This window comes from Branchiostoma lanceolatum, chromosome 7, assembly GCF_035083965.1.
Source record: "Branchiostoma lanceolatum isolate klBraLanc5 chromosome 7, klBraLanc5.hap2, whole genome shotgun sequence".
Classification (NCBI taxonomy): domain Eukaryota; kingdom Metazoa; phylum Chordata; class Leptocardii; order Amphioxiformes; family Branchiostomatidae; genus Branchiostoma; species Branchiostoma lanceolatum.
The window spans coordinates 4,015,402-4,033,813 of NC_089728.1; the positions used below are offsets into that span (position 1 = coordinate 4,015,402).

General features: G+C 40.9%; 1 protein-coding gene across 1 annotated transcript; it reads right to left on the reverse strand.

Moving 5' to 3' along the window:
- Nucleotides 1-230: 230 nt before the first annotated feature.
- Nucleotides 231-18,140, reverse strand: LOC136438632 (pre-mRNA-splicing factor ATP-dependent RNA helicase PRP16-like). The gene is made up of 29 exons (XM_066433528.1): nt 18,019-18,140; nt 17,082-17,406; nt 16,602-16,795; nt 15,837-15,950; nt 15,085-15,262; nt 14,482-14,603; nt 14,159-14,232; nt 12,977-13,132; nt 12,424-12,609; nt 11,893-12,051; nt 11,099-11,254; nt 10,571-10,651; nt 10,221-10,382; nt 9,790-9,936; nt 9,301-9,399; nt 8,631-8,742; nt 7,993-8,055; nt 7,626-7,781; nt 7,025-7,125; nt 6,236-6,282; nt 5,574-5,709; nt 5,039-5,230; nt 4,511-4,659; nt 4,190-4,244; nt 3,637-3,771; nt 2,938-3,063; nt 2,098-2,193; nt 1,201-1,322; nt 231-698 (listed from the first exon to the last, which is right to left on the reverse strand). The coding sequence occupies exons 2-29, from the start codon at nt 17,387-17,389 to the stop codon at nt 617-619; spliced, it is 3,708 nt and encodes a 1,235-aa protein (XP_066289625.1). The 5' UTR covers nt 17,390-17,406; nt 18,019-18,140; the 3' UTR covers nt 231-616.
- Nucleotides 18,141-18,412: the final 272 nt, after the last annotated feature.

Consider the following 18,412-nt stretch of genomic DNA (forward strand, 5'->3'; position numbering starts at 1 on the left):
TGTTTATAAAAACAAAATCAAAATACCTAAGAAATGTAGCAGATGACAATCCTTTATTTTCTTATAATCTGTACAACACACATCACACTACAGTGCAGAATATACTATCAAACATAGTACTTTACAAGTAGTGTTAGATAAAGCACATCATTAGATAAATATCTTATGAAACAACATCTAAACCATACTAATTTTTACAATGGTTGATACATTGATTATGTTTTATATCCAACCTAACCTATTGTTCACATTTTCTGGATAATATGTCTTGAGGCAAAATTCCTTTTTATGCAAATTACGGTACCTAAGCTGGTTTTCTAGTGGTCCCTATTGCATCATAACCAGTACCATGAATGTACCTTGGTAGGTGTGGAAAATCAAGAAGTGCATTTGCCCTAATAATTATCATCAATGGGTGCACATGATGGTTGAAAGAATTCTGTAGTACAGTAGTTACACAAGGGAGACATATCTGCAGTGTGATGAATTTGCAGTGGAGAGGTTACTGTGAAAACAGTGAAAATACAACCATCCCTGTCTACGGAAATAGTTTCAAGATTTATAGTAACAGAGAGTGAAGTTGGGGTTTACGTCTGGATCTCCCTACAATATAGAATTACAGCCCAAATCCTGACTGGGTCCTCTTCGGTGTGAAGGGGGTTCCAGGCTCTCTTCTTCCTGGTGTCAGGATTGTAGTCCTGCAAAACAATGTGGTATGGACTCAACATAGTTTCCTAAAGTACGCAACCTTACTCTCTTTCTCTTCTGGCATTTTGGCAGGTACTCTGCTAACTTCATCTGGACAAAGTGACCTTTCCTCCTTGTTATATTGTGAAGTAATTACCACGACAAGGATGCATTCTAATGTGGTAAGGATATTACAAACGATAACAACACAAAGTCTAACCCATATCACTTAGCTTTCATCAGGGACTACAAGGAAAAAGACCAATAGAAACTAGATCACTAAAATTGATAAAATGACAAACTGTAATGACTTTGGCTACACCCCAATATTTTGAGCCCTGCCACTGTTTTTCTTGCTTGTGAGAAAATTGGGTGCACATAAGTGCATATGCACCCAGTATTTGGAGACCTGCCCCAGATTTGCTCTTGCTTGTGCTCATCTATTCAATGAAGTCTGCCCTTTTATATGCCCATACACATGTCTAGAGTGTTGCTGAAACAGTAAGGTCCTACCTGACACTGCCCTCCTTGCTCTTGTTCTTCTGTTCCTCCTTCTGTCTCTGCAGCTGTTGATCAGCCAGCACCATCTCCCTCTCCATAGCAGACAGCTCCTCACGAGCCTTCACTCTCTTCTCCTGGGGAGGGCAAAACACAAGGTACAAACATGAAGAAGGGACCAGACATTACCTTGTGGACGCTTCTACGTTGTATAAGAAAACACATAGAATCTAGGCAGGGCTGGAAATACTGGGTGCATATGCACTTTTGTGCACCAAAGATTGGAACTGAGCACCAAATCTTTGACTGTGGGTGAACGTTTGTGTATGGTTACGTATGCAAAGGTACTATCATACAGCAGTATACAGCATACTCTTGAAATTTAACTTATTCTAAGTGTCAGAAACATAACAAAACCTATGTATGAAAGTACTGGTATAACATTTGGAAGCTTAGATCTATAGCAATTCAGATTCAGGTTCTGAAAAGAGTCTCTATAAGGTTTGTAATGACGTTTTTTTGACATTCTCCTAAACGAAAGGAAGTGCTATCTGGGACTACCCTTTAAATGTTCAAAGTGGTTTAAAATATTGGATCTATATCTTAAGCAAGATCTTTAATACTTTAGACACTGTTAACCTTCTTCCTGTTACCTAACTCCATAACCAATACAAAAGGATGCACTTGCAACGACTACCCCCAAAACAAACCTGAATCTTCAGCAACATCTTTCACACTTCAGCTACTTTTAGCATTCTCCCTGCTGCCTAGCCCTGTAACCAGTAGAGGTTGTTCGTTTTAATATAACCAGGTCGTTCGGTGTAATATAACCAGCTGCTGCCGCACTGCATGCCTGCAAAGCTGGTGTGGCTACTTCAGAGCGACAAGGGTTAAAGAGATTGAGATACTCACAGCTCGAGACTTGGTGGACTCCTTGATGCTGTAGAACATGGGACCCAGCTCAGCCAGCCACTCTCCATCCACGGCTGTCACACACTGCATGTACTCCTGGTACAGGGAAGGGAATCACATGGATCAGAAATGGGACATTCATATCTAACCACAGAAACATCACAGTCTTCATCCTTTACATTGAGACATATCTCCTTGCTTCTTGCTTAAAAAACGAGACAAAACAACACAACTACATAAGCGAAAAATAGTTACTCAAGCAACTGGATGAAGTTTTGAAAATTCAAAAATTTTATCTAGTTGCTTGAGTAACTATTTTCGCTTATCTTATTACCAGGATGTCTAACCTTCAACAACACAAATACATGATTGTTCAAACCAGGGCTGTCTCCAGGACCCGTCCCTCCGTCCCAGAACGGAAATTTGCTTGTTGGGATGGAAAAAAATTTCACCTTGACATGACGTGACATTGATTAAAATCCATTTTGTAGGCTTAAGATGACAGATTCAACAGTGAAAATCAAAACATTGGCTCTCAAATATTGAGAGGGACGGAAAAAAATGTAAAGCTGGAGACAGCCCTGGTTCAAACACTAAAACAATGTTACAGGATTCCAAACAACTTAGCAACTGAGGCCAAGGAAAAACATGTTGTGTTCTTGTTTACCCCACCAACCCTAGCAAAAACCTGCTGACGCTAGCCATTTTTTTGGTCGACTGCTGGCAAGGGACATCTGAGAGATGAAATTCTGAGAGAATTCTTATCTACCAGCCCTAATTTTTTTCAGGATAGTTAACACAACATCAATTTTCCTAGGCCTTATCAATAAAGTTACTCACCTTGGTAGTCATGACCAGCTCATGGTAGGTGATGTAGTCAGGGTTGAAGCCCATACCAAACAGAGCTGAGGTGGGGTGCAGGTGACAGGGCATACCTGTCCTGATGTTCACATACTCCCCTATACCCTGCAGGAAACAACAAATGTTGTAGACTTGTAAAGAAAGAAATGTGTCAGAGCAAAGTCGTTTTGTAAGAATGGCTTTGAATGTTATTTTTCATTTCATTTTTCAATCAAAATAACCATAATGTCCAGTACATGTGTATGTCCTAATGGCCAAAATGTTAAAATTCTAGCAAATAGAGCTGCATGATATGTATAATATTATATTATAAACTTAGAATCAGGTACAGGTACCAGTACAGAGGTTTAGGAACATGTCCAGACCTGTATCTGTACCTGTACCTGTGGTCTTAAATGATGGGAGAAACATCTAATAAACATGCAGAGAACACAATGATGGATGCTTTCGAAAGGATCTCAAATCATAGATGGTGCTAATTTCAATGTTAATATAATGTTTACATGTTTTTTTTTAAAGATTAATCTTTGGGTAGGAAAATAATTTTTGGTTACAAAATAAGTCCATCCAGGTACATTGATGTTGCGGTATTTTGGACCTATGACTAATTGACTTTCATGGTACTGTACAGATACAGGGTACCTGACAGTACACATCCCTATACATGAGGGTTCTTACCTTGAGTTTTGCAGCCTGGTGGAAATAAGATGAACAGATACATTTCCTGATAATGTCCCAGCTGTTCCCACAGGACAGGATGTCCATCTTCTGCTGGTCCATAATATCCTTCAGCTGCTGACGAACCTCACGCACCTGTGGGAACACATTGTTTTCATTGAAGAGCATTTACCATATGATTTGGAGAAACAGGTCCCAGGTAAAGGATAATATAGTAGGACTTATTGCAGCCGGCAGCCAGGGATTGCGCCTGGATCTGGATATGTCTGGAAAGTGGAAACGATTCACATCGTCCTTTTGGATGTGGATGTACAGCCCGTATGAGGGAGTTTATGACATCAAACATCTCTACGTAAAACAAGCCAACACACTTACAGAGAAGAGTAGGGGAGACTCAGTGTGCTTGGTTATAAAAAGCAAGCTTTAGCAAAGCTGCATCGTATTATCAGCTACCAAAAAATCATTTGATTATGCTTCATCTCAAGCATTATGCTTTGAGTTTAACAGAAGAAGATAACACGCATATATTTAGTACATATATCTAAACTCTTACCTTTCTCATAGCCTTTACATGGATGAAATGCTCATTGGCCCAAATGGAGGAATAGCTGTCAGGAATTAAAAAAAAAAGAAACATTTAGTATATTCTAAAAGAACACATTTCTAAATACATGGTTAGTAAAAAATAAAGTCTACTTGTTGTAAACTAAGAGATCACTAACTTAGCTGAGATTTTCAAACCTGCATAATGTAAATCTGTGCGTTTCAGAAACTGTAACTTAGCATTTCTTTCCCACAGAATTGCAGTAACAGCTTTTTCAAAAACTTGACAAGAACCCCTATTATGCTGCTATTGATAGTAAGTTTGCCCTACTTGTGCTGTTTCCATTGCTGGTAGACGTTTAACAGCGTCAGATGGTCGCTCTCCGGGACAGCGAACTTCTCCCTGGCAGCATCGCTGTCCTCCTCACGACCCTTTGGCCGGTAGAAGATTGCTGGCACGGACAGCATGGATACAATGATCTACAGGAAGAAATAAGCATTGATTTTCTCAAACAAGCTACAATATTGATAACAACAGCCTCATACAATTAGCTGAATATTGCTGTGACAATCTCTAAGTGGGTTCAACTAATGACCTGACAATACTGTGTGGGTGTAGCCATGAGTCATTCTTTCTCTCAACTACAACATTATTGTACCTGAGCCAAACCAAACCTCCAATTCCCCATGTATCCTATTACACCACTCCCACATGATAATTTGCATCATTGGCATGTTCAGTTATATATATCGCATGTTTGAAACCCTAGCATGGAATGCAGCTGAATTATAAATTTTCCTAATCAATTATGTAAATTAGGCACTGATTTGCATAATATGCACAAATGAAAGGACCTACCAAGATCTCGGCGGAACAGCCCATGTCACATGACACAATCAGCATTTTGGACAGGGCGGGGTCCAGTGGGAACTCCACCATGTGCCTCCCTAGTGGGGTCAACGACCCCGTGTTGTCCAGGGCTCCCAGGATCCACAGCTGGTACATGGAGTTCAGCATGTTGTCCTCGGGGGGTGGGTCCATAAAGTGGAACTGCAAGGGGAAGAAAAGGGAAATTGATGTTGATCCAGTTTTGCTCACTGAAGAGCTATTCTTCCACTGGTCATGACAGAGAAGACATACACTATGTACAGTATCTACATGTTCATTGTACCTGGGAAATTCCTCTAGCTCTTTTAGAGAAGCTGAAAGAAGAGTGGACCACGGCATAACATCCTGCACTAAGGTAGCTTGCATGTCGGGTGAGCGACACAGCCGGAATCAAACTCATGACTTCTAGTTCCAGAGGCAGGGCCGCTAACCACAGGACTATGCATGTTACCTAATGGACGACACACACTACACACAAACAAACAAACAAACAAACACACTCTACCTGCAGGAGGTCCTGTACACCCAGGGACTTGAGCAGCAGCACCACGTTGGCCAGGTTGGTGCGCTGGATCTCGGGAACAGTGGAGGTCAGCATCTCGTTCTTGTAGGCGCTCTGCGTGTACAGCCGGTAACAGGTACTGCAAAGGGATATAACATACAAACTACTTAATCTGGGTGTTAAGATGACTGGTAGGTTAAAATCACAATTGTTTTCAAAATTTGTCTTGGTGCAAAAAGGTATACTGAGAAATTGGTAAAGAATCTCTTACTTCTCAAGCTTCAAGTCAAGGTTCATCAAAAGAAAACAGCTTCAATCAAAATGGGCTCCCTTTGCATACAATTGCCAAGGAGGTTTGCATTCCCTCCTTGGCATTGCTGGCAAAGCCCAGACTTCAACTGGACTGCGCGGCGGTATGCACCCAATTTAAGAATGCCTAGAGCAATTTGGTGCGTGAGATACCCACTTTACAACATAGGCTCACAACACAGGCTTGGAATACACATTGTTTATATCAAACCCATTTGTTTATGGCAGTGAGCAAGGCTTAGAGTACAAAAATTATCGCAGCATAAATGAACTGTAATCGTAATCATTTATTTGCTTAAGCATCTACGTAACGAGATATAGTATTGTGTATTACTAGTACTAATGAGAAGACTCACCCAGCTCCTGTCCTGCCTGCACGACCTGATCTCTGGTTAGCATTAGCCTGAAACACAGGAAGGAAAAATAGTTATTACCTAGAAAAAAACATTTGTAATCATAGCTCTTGTCTTATATACAGCTTGATAGACTACGCCAAACTAGCCCTGTCCCTGGTGCTGAACTTACATTCACACTGAATATCCTTCTACTGATTTCACACTGGTCCTGTCCCTGGTGCTGAACTTACATTCACACTGATTATCCTCCTACTGACTTCACACTGGTCCTGTCCCTGGTGCTGAACTTACATTCACACTGATTATCCTCCTACTGACTTCACACTGGTCCTGTCCCTGGTGCTGAACTTACATTCACACTGATTATCCTCCTACTGACTTCACACTGGTCCTGTCCCTGGTGCTGAACTTACATTCACACTGATTATCCTCCTACTGACTTCACACTGGCCCTGTCCCTGGTGCTGAACTTACATTCACACTTATTATCCTCCTACTGACTTCACACTGGCCCTGTCCCTGGTGCTGAACTTACATGCACACTGAATATCCTCCTACTGACTTCACACTGGCCCTGTCCCAGGTGCTGAACTTACATTCACACTGAATATCCTATTACTTACTTCACACTGGTCCTGTAATAGTAAGACCAGTAAAAGCACTTGGAAAGCGCTCTCTGTTCTAAATTCATCTTTGACAACATTTTTCACAAATTTGTCTATGAAGCATGAAACCATTACTACATTGCTAAATTGCTAGACATTAAACAAGTGTGTGTAGCAGCTCCACCTGGCTGATGGGGTAGATCTGCAGGGCGTCCATACCGATCCTGGGGTTGAACACCTTCAGTTTGCAGTAGCCGGCATCCACCACAAACATGATGCCATCAACTACATACAGAAGGATAAACAAAATTTCAGATTTTATGACGATCAAAATAGTGGCAACAAGAAATCAAAGACCACATACCTCCTTGAAATATTTAAACTTGTGAATTTCTCGCTAATTCTTGGGACAAGCCAACCTTCCCATCCATCAAGTCAACTTTCATATCTTGCCAGTTTCCAATCTTCTGCCTCACATCCTGACACTCCACAATATCCAAACAAACACACAGACCAAAAGCAAATTTCCTTTCATATGTGTTCAGTTGAGTTATTTTCTTTGACATTGTTGAATATTCCTGTGTTTTCAATTTTTTTTAATTCCATGTGTTTCTGGGCCCCCTTGGAAATCAGCTTATGTCTGAAGGGGCCACTCAGATGTTTAGATAAATAAACAGATAAAACAATACAAGGAAGTAAAAAAAAGTCTATGGCAGAGGATAGGACACCAAAAATTAAGTCAGTTTGCTACAGGCTTACACAATGTAACAGAGACATCTTCTCACCTGTTAGTGAAGTCTCTGCAATGTTGGTGGCTACGATACACTTCCTCACACCGTCCGGGGCCTTCTGGAAGATCTTAGCCTGGAGGTCGGAGGGCAACTGGGAGTAGATGGGAAGGATGGCCAGTTGTGGAGCATTCTCGATCTCATCCAGACGTTCTGTAAAGTGGGGACAAATGGCCTGTTACACCCGGGGTGACATTTTTTAAGGGAACAAATTGCCTGTTACACCTTGAAGCAATCTCTATTTTGCTCTTCACAAGGATTTTGTAGCAACCAGACTGTTTTCTATTACACGGATGTTATAAAGGATCACTAATCAGATTTCTATATCAAGTTTAGTTCTTAGAATAGGCAGTAGAAACAGTACCTTGTATCTGGTCACAGGTTACTTCAATGTCTTCCTGTCCCGGCATGAAGATCAGTATGTCCCCTTCAGAAAAAAAGGCATTAGTGTACTAGGATGCGTTATGGATCATCATCTGTTATGTATAATAGAAATAGCCCAGGTTCTTGTTGCGCTGTTTTGTTTTATACAGCCAAAGCTACCAGAATACTCAACAACCCTTCTTAAAGCAGTGAGGCTGGAGATAAACTGAATTCCAATTTTACATTTTGAATTAGTTATACATCATTAACACTTCAACAGATAAATGCAGAGGTGGGAAGGTGGTCTAGTGGTTAGGGTTGTTGACTTAGAACCAAAAGATTCTAGGTTTGAATCCCTGGCAGGCCCCGGTGTTGTGCCCTTGGGGAAGGCACTTTACACCCATTTTCTCACTTGACTCAGGTGAGAGTGAGTGCCTAGCTTTGGTTAGGGATTTCGTCTGGATGGCCCCGTGTTTGAGAAGAGCACCACACTTATCAAAAAGAGAAAGGCTCCTCCCTGGTATGAGTGGATCAATCCTTACAGTCCAGTCTTACCCAGCTTTGTACCTACTGTACAAAACTGGTGCATTTTGCCTAAAGGCGCTTTACCAGATATACAAAACAAACAAACAAACAAACCCAGTATGGGCTGCAGATGAATCTGCAGAGCTTGTTTCACAGCTGCATCCACGTAGTCTTCCACCACATTCTTACTGAACAGGAGGTCCACTGGGAAGGTTCTGCCTGGGATCTAACAAGCCACGAAGACAAAAAGTTAAGATGTCAGACCTTACAAGCATTCTGAATTTCATTTAACCTTTAGCACACTGAAGTAGCCATTTGGCACCCCTCTATTGGTTAAAGAGTTAGGCAGCAGGGAGAAGGTTAATCATAATTATAGTTGCTTTTTCAGATTTTCTCACATAAAAATGGTGTTATTATTTCCTTGCTTGGACACTAATATTCAATGATGTATATCTTGATGTTACTTTCATAATACTAGTAAAAGATTTGTTCAACAAACAAACAAACAAACAACAAATAAAGACACATCCAAGAAAAAGTGCAATTGTGCAAAGTTTCCTTAGATACAATACACAAATAAATCTAGCAACCTCTGGAATGATACTGTCCAACTTTCTACGATGGTATTCTCAGAGGTTTTCTTCTTAACAAAAATTACACATGCCCGGGCAACCAAGAAAATGCCTGTACAATTCCTGGAATTCTTGCAAACTACACCCAATTGTATACTACTAGGTTCACTCCCTGAGAGTGTTTCCCATATATCACAGACACTTGTGCTCACCTGAAAGGTTGGTACATTCCCAAAGAAGGATGCAAACTTGTCAGCATCCATTGTTGCTGATGTCACGATCAGCTTCAAGTCTGTTCGACGAGCCACAACCTATTGGTTTAAAAAAAATGCACTTCAAATCCAGAGACATACAAGAATAATAAAGACCTAACAAATCACTATGGTGGAGTATTCAATCTTGTTTCAGTTACACAATTTGATCGCTACATGTAGTATAGTATAATTCTTCTAACATGTTGTAAGGGATCGCATTCATCATTTTGTATGGTGATGTAAAGAGGTAAAAGGACCAAACACTCTAATAGAGAAGATTAGGTGTGAGCAGTGTGCTTGCTGAAAACACAACCCATAGCAAAGCCGCATTGAACTGTACTTAGTCTAGCAATCGAAAAATCATTATGCTTTGAGTTCGATCTGCTTTAGTTTTTGTCATACTTTTTGATACAGGAAATGAGTACTACAAAATAAAATGTATTTTACCTCTCTAAGCAGACCAAAGAGCACATCTGTATTGAGGGACCGTTCGTGAGCCTCGTCCATGATGATAGCGCTGTAGTGGTCCAGGTCTGACTCACGCAGGGACTCTCGCAGCAGGATACCGTCTGTCATGTACTTGATGTACGTTTTCTGCGGAATGAACATAGCTGTTTAAAAGTATCAAAGTTTCAAGACAAAAGATTCTATGGAAGCCCATGTGATACAAGTAGAAGCCTGACTGATAATCCAATATATCATTCGGTCTGGAACACCCATATCAAACATTATCATGGCCCAGGTATGACATACATGTAAAGCATATAGTATAGAAGGCTATAGAACCAAACTTTTTAGTTTCCTTTAAACATGCAAAGGATGTGAAGAACACACAACCAGTTTGTCATCACCACAAAACAAGTTTTTCTGGAACTAACCTCTGATGTGACGTCTTCAAATCTGATGGCATATCCGACTTCTTCCCCTAGCTTGTGGTCCATTTCTTCACTAACTCTCTTAGCTACGGACATGGCAGCTACACGACGGGGCTGGGTACAGCCGATCATCCCATAGGTACTGTACCCATCCTCATGCAAGAACTGGGCAAACAGAAAACAATACAGAAATGTTTCGAAGAACAGTATTTTCTTCAAATGAATCATTAAGTTCATTAGCAGAGGAATCAAATTGAAGATTTATTGAACAACTATGGTGATAAAATTGTTGATTTGTCCACCTTAAAAAATGTTGAAAGATGTGGTTGTATTTAAGGTACTATTACACTCACCTGTGTAAGCTGAGTGGTCTTGCCAGAACCAGTTTCACCGACAATAACTACAATCTGGTTGTCTCTCAAGATGTTAAGGAGCTAGGAAAAGAACACAGCATATTATGTCTAGCTTCATACTTTCTGGAAAGAAATATTACAATCATTCCCAGCTACTCATGTGTTTAAGAATGACAATTTTCTTTCAGCAACCGAGAGAAAGAATGGATAGATACCGAAAGTCATGACGAATCCATTAAACTCTTCTTCCATTATTTTTCTTTTTAAGTCTCAAGCGAAATTGGCCCCTGCAGTTCCAAAAAAGCTACTGGTGGGCTGAAACCTATGTTACTTCTTCACCCTTTAAAAATCAAGACCGTACTATGTCCACAACACGAGATATCAATACCGAAAGTCATAGTGCAGTAATATAGAAAGCCACTTGGGGCCCATACGTATGTAATTTCTTTATGTTGCCAACACCTACCAACATACCAAATATCATTTTTCTTGAAGAATGAATTACCCAACATCACTGTTAAATTTTACCTCCTCTCGCACAGCAAAGATGGGTAGAAACTGTCTCTGTTCCTTCATGGTTTTCCTCTTGGCGAAGTCGCTGGAGGCCTCAGACTTGTCCTGCATGTGGTCTGCGAAGGTCTGGTTGTGCTTGTAGTCAACGTTTCCCTCTGGCCCTGCTGTGTCCTGGGGTGCGGTTGCAAAACATTCAATTTCAAATAAGAAAAAAAAAAACAGGCTAGTCAAATAAATAAAAACACTGCCATGGCGACAGTGGCCTCTGAGTAGAAACGTATGGGACATGTCTTAAACCCAGGGGAGACCAACCCAGGCAAGTGTCTTATTGACAACATTGCTCTTGCAGGGCAAGATCTCTGCAATTGTTCCACACAGTTTCTTAGAATCAGAAGATGCTTTCCTCCTGTTTTTCTGGCAACATTTAGCCTTAGCTTGTTCGAGCATTTTGCCGACATTTTGCACCAAAAAGAAAGGAACAAAGGTGCAATTGCTAAAAACATACCCAGACTGTCTTTATTCCAACTTAAACATTTAGCCCGAGAAAGGGAATCCATTTACTTTAACTCTTGATTTTTAAATGGTAACTTAACTTTAGCTACTTAAACGGTCACTAGTCAACCACTAAAATTTCATCATTGCAAATATTTGATCACTAACATTTGAGACAGTAATGTTTGTTCCCACCGGTAAAATTAAATGCAGTGAAGTACTCCCTTACCCCCAAAATGCTAAAATTACCAAATGCAGTAGTAAATGGATTTACAGTACTACAAACAGAACACCACCAGTCAACTCAAATTGTTTACCTTTTCTTCTTCTTTCTTTACCCCCATGATGTCCCCCATCTTGGTTCCAGCCAGTTCCCACTCCTTCTTCTGGGCCTTCTTTCGTTCCTTCTGTTCTCGGTGCTTCCTGACCGTCATACTTCCCTTCCTTGCAATGATGGCCAGGTCGGAGGTTGCATCCTGCAATAGGACCAGACATTAATGTACACATCACAATAAACTACTTCCATGTGCAAAATAGTGTTTAGCTCTTACACCGAAGGAAGAAAACCTACTGAAGAAATAACTGAAGTTTTAACAAAAAAAACTTAAAAGAAGCAAATCTCACTCAAGTAACATTTTCAGGTTTGTCACAACCTACCAAAATAGCAAATATACAATCAATCCATCAAGCCATTGAGTTATCTTCCTGACCAACAGACAGATTGACAGACATACAGATAAACACTGCCCAAAATACAACCTTCATGATGAAGGCAATAACATTACTGCCAATGATCGCTACATATATAGTGCAGACTGAAAACCAGAAGTAATTTTTGATCCCCACACCTTGACAGGAATAACTGGTTCAGGTTGTTTGGTGAAGACCATCCGTCCATCCAGGAACGGTGGCACGATGTTGTGGACCAACAGGTGAACCTTGCGTTGACTCTCCTCCTCAAAGTCCTCGTCAAACTCCGTACGTTGTACGACACCGCTCCGCAACATTCGCGACATCTCCCATCTTTCGTTGTCCTAAACAAGACAAACCACAGTTTCTTCAATAACAGTTAATTGACCGATTGCATATCCCCACCCACCCCCTGCAAAACCTAGAAATGCAAAATAATAAAAAACATTTCAATTATTTGACAGACATGCATCCATTTCTCAAACACAGGACCTTCAACATTACGTCCAATCTGAGTACTGAAGCTAAGTAGTCACTGTGACTTGAGTAGAGTGAGGAAATAGATTTAAAGTGCTTTTCCTTAGGGCACAACACTAGAGTAGAGGCTAGAGATTTGGACCCAGAACCTTTAGATTCTTAGTCATCAACCCAAGCCACAAGACCACCTTTAGTTAGTTATCTTACTTGGCGAAGATAAATCCATGTCCTTACCTCGTTGATTTGTTTCTTCTGTGCCGATATCCTCTTCACCACCTGCTTGGCGACCTTCTCCTCCTTCTTCTTGACGTACTCCTCAGACATGGCCGACAGCGGGTTGTTCTGCTCGTCATACCCTTCATCCATGCCGTACCAGTCACGGTCAAGTTGCTGGTGGTAGTAAACAAAAGTCTGTCATTGGCTGCTTACTAGTGGTTGCTATGCATGTACATGTACGTTTCAGTCTAAAGCTATGCCGTACCAGTCACGGTCAAGTTGCTAGTGGTAGTAAACAAAAGTCTGTCATTGGCTGCTTACTAGTGGTTGCTATGCATGTACATGTACGTTTCAGTCTAAAGCCATGCTGTACCAGTCACGGTCAAGTTGCTGGTGGTAGCAAACAAAAGTCGGTAAATGTCTGCCTAGTTGCTACGCATGTACATGTACGTTTCAGTCTAAAACCATGCCGTACCAATCACGGTCCAGATGCTAGTGATAGCAGACAAAAGTCTGTAAATGTTTGCTTAGTTGCTATGCATGTACATGTACGTTTCAGACAGTCTAAAGTCATGCCGTACCAGTCATGGTCAAGTTGCTGGTGATAGCAAAGAAAGGTCTGTCAATGTCAGCTTAGTTTTTATGTATGTATGTATGTACATGACATTGTACGTTTCAGACAGTCTAAAGCCATGCCGTACCAGTCACGGTCAAGTTGCTAGTGATACCAAACAAAAGTCTGTTATTGTCTGCTTAGTTGCTACGTATGCATGTTTCAGACAGTCTAAGGCCAATATAGCCTGACTATATCACACTTCTACATGTAGCAGCCCTTCCACTGGTCAAGCCCCACGAGGCTTGATGGCTAATACCTCTAAGTCAGGAGAATTGGGTATATCATACATGTAATCCTGTTGTGCACAACCTGGCACAATTATTGTAAGACTGAGAACTGGTGACTGGTTTCCATAGTGACAGAGAATCCGAGCTCCTATTAGGCTGGTATTTTTACTTTGATAAAGAATCCTGAGCTCTTTTTGGTAGTTCTGGGAATGGTTCTCTCGTGTTTGAGGAGTATGGCCATAAGCTCTCGGGGAGGAGGCCCTATCAGCCCGACAGGGAGAGAATTCAAAATAGTATACTCCTATTAAATCTAAAAAGAGTGTTAAGTAGAGATGATTCAGAGGTGCATGAAAGTACCCTTTGCTCTTCTATCCACTGCATGCGCTCTTCCTCTGATGCAAATGAAATTTCTTCTTCAGTTTTGCCTTCTCCTGAAAAGACAGACACAAACGGTGACACCAATGATATGACAAACACAAAAGGGTTATATGATACTTCATGTAACACAATCATTGATAGATAGATAATTCTCGACTATTGTGGGGCAATCCTACATGTATTTTGTCTGTTTGTAATTTGTGGGTAATAGGCATAAAACATCTTTTGTTACTATTATCTATGTAGCCAGTTGTCTTATATCAAGTACCTTATCTGACTTTAAGAATCTTTGAAAGGTTTACCTCTTCCTTTAGACATCCTTGGAGTGATGCCGATGTGTTTTCTGTCGTCAGCCCAGTCGTTGTACTTGTGTGTGGGGGTGAAGAGTGGCGTCTCGTCTACTGACTTTTTGTTGGGAGCTTTTCTGTAATGTGGACCAGATTTCCGATTATGTTCATAATATGCAGACATTATTATCTAAAACAATTTCAAGTAGTGAATAAAGGAAGTACATTTCATGCAGGACTACTTTGAACAAAAGTACATGCATACAGAAGTGAATCAACATAACTTATGTACATATCCTGTCAGCAAGGCTACTTTCCAAACATAAGATAATTTTTTATATCTGCAACAGCTTCCATTGTCTGAGAAAACCTTATCTCTAAGTGGATACTCCTAACAATCTGATATTACTGTGTGGGTGTAGCCAAGGGTCCTCCTGGCTCTCAGCTATTGGAATCAAGCAGAACCATACTTCTCCAAGTATCCTATAACACCATGTCTGAATTACATGCAGCCACTCTACAATATTTAAATAACTGCGGATGAACAGTAAGACAAACAAACATATCAACTGATTACAATACCTCCATTTTCACGGAGGTAAGAAGAATGTCCATTACCTTCTCTCACTAGCATCATATTCCCTGGTGGACCTGTGGCTGCGCTCACTGCGTATACTACGGTCGCCCTCCCGTGACCCCGTGGATGGGGTGGGCAGGTCCCAGGACGAGTTTCTTGATGGTGTTGACCTGAGGTCATCATCGTCCTCCCAGTTGGACCTGGATGGTGTGGCTGCTCCTGGAGAATGGAGTCCAAATCTGAATATGAACTGTGCATAACCAGTTAACCATCACATGGCATATCATGTAGCAATTATATTTTTGGAGTCTGTAAGTAAGTACAAGTTTGGTAAGGGACTTATTTGTTAGACTTCAGACCAGACCTCTAGTCAACTCGAAATTTTTTATCATATCCAAATAGCTGTTGACAGAAAAATCATAAAAAGACATTTTGCTTCTGTTTGGCAGTGGTAACCTGGTTTATTCTAATTCAGGTATTACTACATCTTTACCCACCAATTTTTGTCCATTAAGGTTAACAGAATGGTCTCAAAATTCTTTCAATCATACGCAGCAAAATTCTGGCAAATGATGAAATGACTGGCACTGACTAGAGCCTCGCTTCATACCCTGGAGTTATACTGTATACATGAGGCTCTTATGAGGCTAATTGTGGATCTAAATAAAACTCAAACTCAATACATGTACATATACTGTATGCGAAAATGTCAAGAAGTACAGTAATCACAACACAGACAAATATGTACAGCTTAAATGAGGAATAAATTCCACAAAAGCAGAGGTCTATGTACCCTTTGGTTTGTGTCTGGGAGTACCAGGTTCATCTCTCCAACTCTTACTGCTGCGCTCGGACCAATCTCTCCTGCTTCGTTCTGACCCTCTCTCTGATCTCCTGTCTCTGTCACCTGTACAAGACAAATGTTACAGCATGTGTGAAAAAGTGAATAAAAAGACTCTTTTTACACAACCAAGAGATTTATTCCACCGACGTTACCGTGACCATCTGTCACCTTCTTCAAGGCAATTCTGGTGATGGTGATGGTCACCGAAACGTCGTGGAATAAATCTCTTGGCTGTGTAAAAAGAGTCATTTTATTCAGTGACTTACCAACCTGATGAAACTATTCATGGATGTGTGAGAAAGGCAGGCACTCCCTGGGTACAACTACTTCATGCATTTTATAAGATTTAACCTTCTCCCTGCTGCCTAACTCTGTAACCAATAGAGAATTGGGTGCCAAATGGCTACTTCTGTGTGCTAAAGGTTAATGGGGAAAACTTCTATCATGAGAATATTGTTGGGACTAGGAAATAACATGTCTTTCTGGTTACCCGACCGACCCTATCAAAAACATGCCGACCTTTGCCTTTTTAGTTGATCGCTGGCAAGGAACAGAAAAAATTTTATCTGTCATTTGAGTGATGAAAACGTTGTGCATTGTAGAATTTGTATCTGTATGATCTGTATCTATGTAAAAAAATTAAATGGCACAGAATTACTAGGCCAATCTAACTATGAAAAGAAGTTCTGTGACTTATAATTATATATCATTTACCCCTATATCTGTCTCTGTTCCTATCTCTGTCTCTGTCCCGATCTCTTTTTCTATCCTTTTCTTCCTTGGATGAAGCATAGACCCCATGTCTTCTGTCTTCTCTTTCCTTCTGTCTTTTCTGCAGTTTTTCTCTCACTTCTTCACTGACGCCCCCAGGGTGGGAGGGCGTCTCCACTCTTGCTGGACGATAATGCCTGGGCAACATATGAGAGACGAGACATGTTTTATGATGATATATGGAGAATTCAGGCCCTGATTTACACTTCAAGTAGAGATTGGTGGAGAAGACTGTGACCTTTTTATCATATTTTGTACCTTGTACAAATGTTGTGCAATAAAGTTATTACTAGTATATGCAGTGAGACACCCATATCAAGCATGCCACTAGCAACTTCTTAATACAGTGACAGGGATATCTAGAGATGTTTTGTAAATTCTGGTGATCAACACTGGTAACACACAAGTCACTCAGACACTCACCTATCTTTTCTTGAACCAAAGCTTTGCCTGTCCTCTTTTTCCTCTTCTATATCTTCCTCGTCCCAGTCATCATTATAAGACGATGCCTTTGATCTCTTGGGCGTCTTCCCTTCCTCACTTTCCTCCTTCTCCCTTCTCTTCTGAGCCGCTAACTTGTCCAGACCGAGAAGTGAGGTCCTGGGCTCGGGTGCTTTGAAGGTGTATTTGTCATCTGTTGTGGACGGTCCTTTCTTGATGATGAGGCCTCCGACCTCCTTACCGTCAGACCCTTCCAAGCGATGAAGGGATGGGTCATCCTCAAAGTCCATGGTGATGAGCTTGGATTCTAAGAATGATAAAAGGAAAAGGACATGTTACTCAGCACAGAGATTTGCAGTTTGTGGTTAGGGTTGCTGACTCAGAACCTGGAGGTGAGTTTGAATCCCTGAATGGTCTCCATAATCTCCATGATCTTAGGAAAGGCACTTTTCACCCATTTGCTTTGGCTAAGGACGTCTCTCAAATAGGGCGTTAAAAAAAGTCCTGTGTTTGAGGAAAGCCACACCTCAAAAATTCTAACCTTCACCCAGCTGCCCAACCCTTTAACCAACACAAATTTGGTGCCAAAAGGCTACTTCAGCAACTCACCACACTTAGCAAAAAGTGGTCCATCCCGGAGTGAGTGGATCAAATAAATCTATCCGGAGTGCCTGTCCAGATATGCAACTTGTACTCTACATTAAAAACCGTGTGATACGTCATGGGGTGGTGTACCCGCACCAAGGACCACCTCATGTTATACAAACCAACAGCACCTTTAATAGGATCCTTTTGTTGTTGTTCTGATGCACTACATACGATATGCCGCCCCCCTCCCACCCGATAATGGTCACTATTATAACACCATAACGCAGAAAAGGAACAAAAGAGTTAACGGAAAGGTAGTCAGAACACCAACCTAGTTTGTCCAGCAGTTGTTGACGAGATAAAGACGACGAATAAAAAGCAAACTTGAGCTAAATACTCAGAAAATCACAAAATCTTGCAAAGATCTGCGTTTCTGAAACGATTCGTGTTGCATTATGGGTAATAACTGTAATTATTCCATTGTGAGCAAAGGGGTGTCACTTTATCAACAATATGTGATAATATTGCCTTTCATCCACCCGAAAATAAACAAAACTATAACTAAAAGTAATATAAGGTATCGACGTACTTGGTTTTAGGTGACAGTATGAGCATTAATTTCGGGTTAAAACTATTGCAGACATTTTAACTCCCCTTTTATCGAGTGTAATAGTCCAAATGCGGAAGCGCAAATTTTGAGTTCCATCGATCAGTTGGGTCGATGG

What these genes read in the sequence shown, in the direction of transcription:
- LOC136438632 (XM_066433528.1), bottom strand. Translation starts at nt 17,389, where the DNA reads ATGGACTTTGAGGATGACCCATCCCTTCATCGCTTGGAAGGGTCTGAC. An exon ending in AGTGGATAGAAGAGCAAAGG is followed by an intron (nt 13,133 to 14,158) that starts GTACTTTCATGC and finishes TACTACCACCAG; the next exon opens with CAACTTGACCGTGACTGGTA. An exon ending in GTGTACAGGACCTCCTGCAG is followed by an intron (nt 5,231 to 5,573) that starts GTAGAGTGTGTT and finishes TTCCCCTTGCAG; the next exon opens with TTCCACTTTATGGACCCACC.